Here is a 4,031-nt window from a genome sequence, read left to right as displayed (position 1 = left end):
CGCGGGACAATGATGCTCCATAACAAAAGCGTGAAGGCGCAAAAGCTGCTGTAGATGATCTTATACCTGGAAGTCTCCGTAACTGGCAGATTTAAAGAAAATTACCGTTGTTTGGCAAATAAATAAATTATGGACAGTTTTGCACACCACTGATATATAGGCTATACACACACACACACACATTTTACTTGGAATTCATTTAGAGATATCTAATTTCACTAAGAAGTTAATCAGACTTTCTTGAATTACCATTATACTTAGTACACAATCATTTTCTAATGTAAATTCATAGAAATTACTTGACAAAATTTAATTGTAGATATCTTTGACATCAGTTGTAAAATCACAGTATTAATATCTTCCAAAACTGAATCATGACTTGTAAAGTCGAGGACAGTAAATGAAAGTGACAGTGTAATGAAATAAGAGAAGAGAGTCTCAAATAAATCTGAACACAATCAGTCAAAGGACATGCATTTGAAACACATGTTAATAACAGGACCATTTCTCTTTTTATCTTTTCCAGTCAAGTCAGATCTCAGGATAATAGTGGTTGGTAAAACTGGAGCTGGAAAGAGTGCATCAGGAAACACCATCCTGGGAGAAAAGGTGTTTGAAGAAAAACTTTCTTCTGAATCTGTGACTAATACATGCCAGAAACATCAGAGGAAGGTTGAAGGTGGAAGCATCTCAGTGATTGACACTCCAGGAATGTTTGGTACAAAAATCAATGAAGCACAGCTGAAGGATGAGATTGAGAAATGTGTCGAAATATCTGTTCCTGGTCCTCATGCATTTCTGCTGGTTATCAGACTGGACATGAGATTCACAGACGAGGAGAATAAAACAATGAAATGGATTCAGGAGAACTTTGGAGAAAAAGCTGCTAATTACTCCATCATTCTGTTCACTAGAGGAGATCAGATAGATAAACCTATAGAGGAGTTTATGAATGAAAGCAGGGAGGTTAAAGAGCTTGTTAAACAGTGTAAATCCAGGTATCATGTTTTCAATAACAAAGATAAAAATCCATCACAGGTTTATGAACTGCTGGATAAGATAGAAACAATGGTTATGGAGAATGGACATTATACATATAAGATGTACAAGGAAAAACCGGATAGAAACAGACAGAAAAAAATGAAGATGGAAGCTCCGGAGAGGTCGGAAGAAGATGAAAACATGCACGAGGGAGCTGCAGAGAAGTCTGAAAAAGATGAAAACGTGCCCGAGGGAGCTTCGGAGGAGTCGGAAAAAGATGAAAACGTGCACGAGGGAGCTGAGGAGGAGTCAGAAAAAGATGAAAACATGCCCGAGGGAGCTGCGGAGAAATCAGAAAAAGGTGAAAACGTGCATGAAGGAGCTGAGGAGAAGTCGGAAAAAGATGAAAACGTGCACAAGGGAGCTGAGGAGAAGTCAGAAAAAGATGAAAACGTGCCCGAGGGAGCTGCGGAGAAATCGGAAAAAGATGAAAACGTGCACGAGGGAGCTGCGGAGAAGTCAGAAAAAGATGAAAACATGCCCGAGGGAGCAGCGGAGAAATCGGAAAAAGATGAAAACGTGCACGAAGGAGCTGAGGAGAAGTCGGAAAAAGATGAAAACGTGCACGAGGGAGCTGCGGAGAAATCGGAAAAAGATGAAAACGTGCACAAGGGAGCTGAGGAGAAGTCAGAAAAAGATGAAAACGTGCCCGAGGGAGCTGCGGAGAAATCGGAAAAAGATGAAAACGTGCACGAGGGAGCTGCGGAGAAGTCAGAAAAAGATGAAAATGTGCCCAAGGGAGCAGCGGAGAAATCGGAAAAAGATGAAAACGTGCACGAAGGAGCTGAGGAGAAGTCGGAAAAAGATGAAAACGTGCACGAGGGAGCTGCGGAGAAATCGGAAAAAGATGAAAACGTGCACAAGGGAGCTGAGGAGAAGTCAGAAAAAGATGAAAACGTGCCCGAGGGAGCTGCGGAGAAATCGGAAAAAGATGAAAACGTGCACGAGGGAGCTGCGGAGAAGTCAGAAAAAGATGAAAACGTGCACGAGGGAGCTGCGGAGAAATCGGAAAAAGATGAAAACGTGCACGAGGGAGCTGCGGAGAAGTCAGAAAAAGATGAAAACGTGCCCGAGGGAGCTGCGGAGAAATCGGAAAAAGATGAAAACGTGCACGAGGGAGCTGCGGAGAAGTCGGAAAAAGATGAAAACGTGCACGAGGGAGCTTTGGATAAATCGGAAAAAGGTGAAAACGTGCACGAGGGAGCTGCAGAGAAATCGGAAAAAGATGAAAACGTGCACGAGGGAGCTGCAGAGAAATCGGAAAAAGGTGAAAACGTGCACGAGGGAGCTGCGGAGAAATCAGAAAAAGGTGAAAACGTGCACGAGGGAGCAGCGGAGAAATCGGAAAAAGATGAAAACGTGCACGAGGGAGCTGAGGAGAAATCGGAAAAAGATGAAAACGTGCACGAGGGAGCTGCGGAGAAGTCAGAAAAAGATGAAAACGTGCCCGAGGGAGCTGCGGAGAAATCGGAAAAAGATGAAAACGTGCACGAGGGAGCTGCGGAGAAGTCGGAAAAAGATGAAAACGTGCACGAGGGAGCTGCGGAGAAGTCAGAAAAAGATGAAAACGTGCCCGAGGGAGCTGCGGAGAAATCGGAAAAAGATGAAAACGTGCACGAGGGAGCTGCGGAGAAGTCGGAAAAAGATGAAAACGTGCACGAGGGAGCTGCGGATAAATCGGAAAAAGGTGAAAACGTGCACGAGGGAGCTGCGGAGAAATCAGAAAAAGGTGAAAACGTGCACGAGGGAGCAGCGGAGAAATCGGAAAAAGATGAAAACGTGCACGAGGGAGCTGAGGAGAAATCGGAAAAAGATGAAAACGTGCACGAGGGAGCTGCGGAGAAGTCAGAAAAAGATGAAAACGTGCACGAGGGAGCTGAGGAGAAGTCAGAAAAAGATGAAAACGTGCACGAGGGAGCTGCGGAGAAGTCAGAAAAAGATGAAAACGTGCACGAGGGAGCTGAGGAGAAGTCGGAAAAAGATGAAAACGTGCACGAGGGAGCTGAGGAGAAGTCGGAAAAAGATGAAAACGTGCCCGAGGGAGCTGCGGAGAAGTCGGAAAAAGATGAAAACGTGCCCGAGGGAGCTGAGGAGAAGTCGGAAAAAGATGAAAACGTGCCCGAGGGAGCTAAGGAGCATGTTTTTAAACATGTTATTTTTAGTAGCAGTAGTAGTAGCATAGTAGTAGCAGTAGTAGTAGCAGTATAGTAGCAGTAGTATATAGTTTAGCTGTAAACAGAGGTGGATGTAACAAATTACAACTACTCACTTTACTGTAATTAAGTAGTTTTTTTTTTACATTTTTACATCTGTAATTTTACTTGTATTTAAGTACAAATTAAGGTAATCTACTTTGCTTCTACTAAAATCATGTTCCGTTACTGAGTACTCCTAAAATTTGATATATATATATATATATATATACATTATATATCATACCCACAGGTTTCTGTGGTGTATTTTAATTACAAATGTCTCAAAAAGTTCACTATTTTTGAGTGAACTATCTCTAACTAAAAAAGCACTTAAATAATAAAAGTAACTAGAGCTGGCTGACTAAAGTAAGTTTGAAAATGCCATCTATAATTTGTACACAGAGTTATTATATAAAAAGATATTGGATGCTTAATTTCTTTACAATTTTTAGGTTTATTTTAACAGTCAGCCTTGGAAGTTTGATGGTTGATAGCTTCCGGCAACATTAAATCCAAGAGAGACAATTCTAGAGAAAAAGTATGTTTGATTTTAGCCGCGGCTCATCTGTTGGGTGCAGAGCCCCACCAAAATATTCATCCAAACATAGACCTCTCTATATACACTGAATTAATAATAAATAATAAATGTGTTCAGCATTCTGCAACAAATATATTTTTGTTTTTCTGTATTTTAAATCGTAAAGTGAGTAGGATATATTAAAATGAAGTGCATGGATTCAGCAGGCATTTATTCATGGTAAGTGGGGCAGCCGGTCTCAGAAATGTACAATCTAA

The 4,031-nt window shown here is 41.6% G+C and overlaps 1 protein-coding gene across 1 annotated transcript; it reads left to right on the top strand.

Moving 5' to 3' along the window:
* Window positions 1-421: 421 nt before the first annotated feature.
* On the top strand, window positions 422-3,249 carry LOC125266190 (midasin-like). Its single transcript, XM_048186640.1, has one exon. It carries the CDS (start codon window positions 472-474, stop codon window positions 3,247-3,249), a length of 2,778 nt encoding a protein of 925 aa, XP_048042597.1. The 5' UTR covers window positions 422-471.
* Window positions 3,250-4,031: the final 782 nt, after the last annotated feature.

The sequence above is a fragment of the Megalobrama amblycephala genome, linkage group LG4 (genome assembly GCF_018812025.1).
Source record: "Megalobrama amblycephala isolate DHTTF-2021 linkage group LG4, ASM1881202v1, whole genome shotgun sequence".
In the NCBI taxonomy this organism is placed as follows: Eukaryota; Metazoa; Chordata; class Actinopteri; order Cypriniformes; family Xenocyprididae; genus Megalobrama; species Megalobrama amblycephala.
This window is presented reverse-complemented; position numbering and strand designations above follow the sequence as displayed.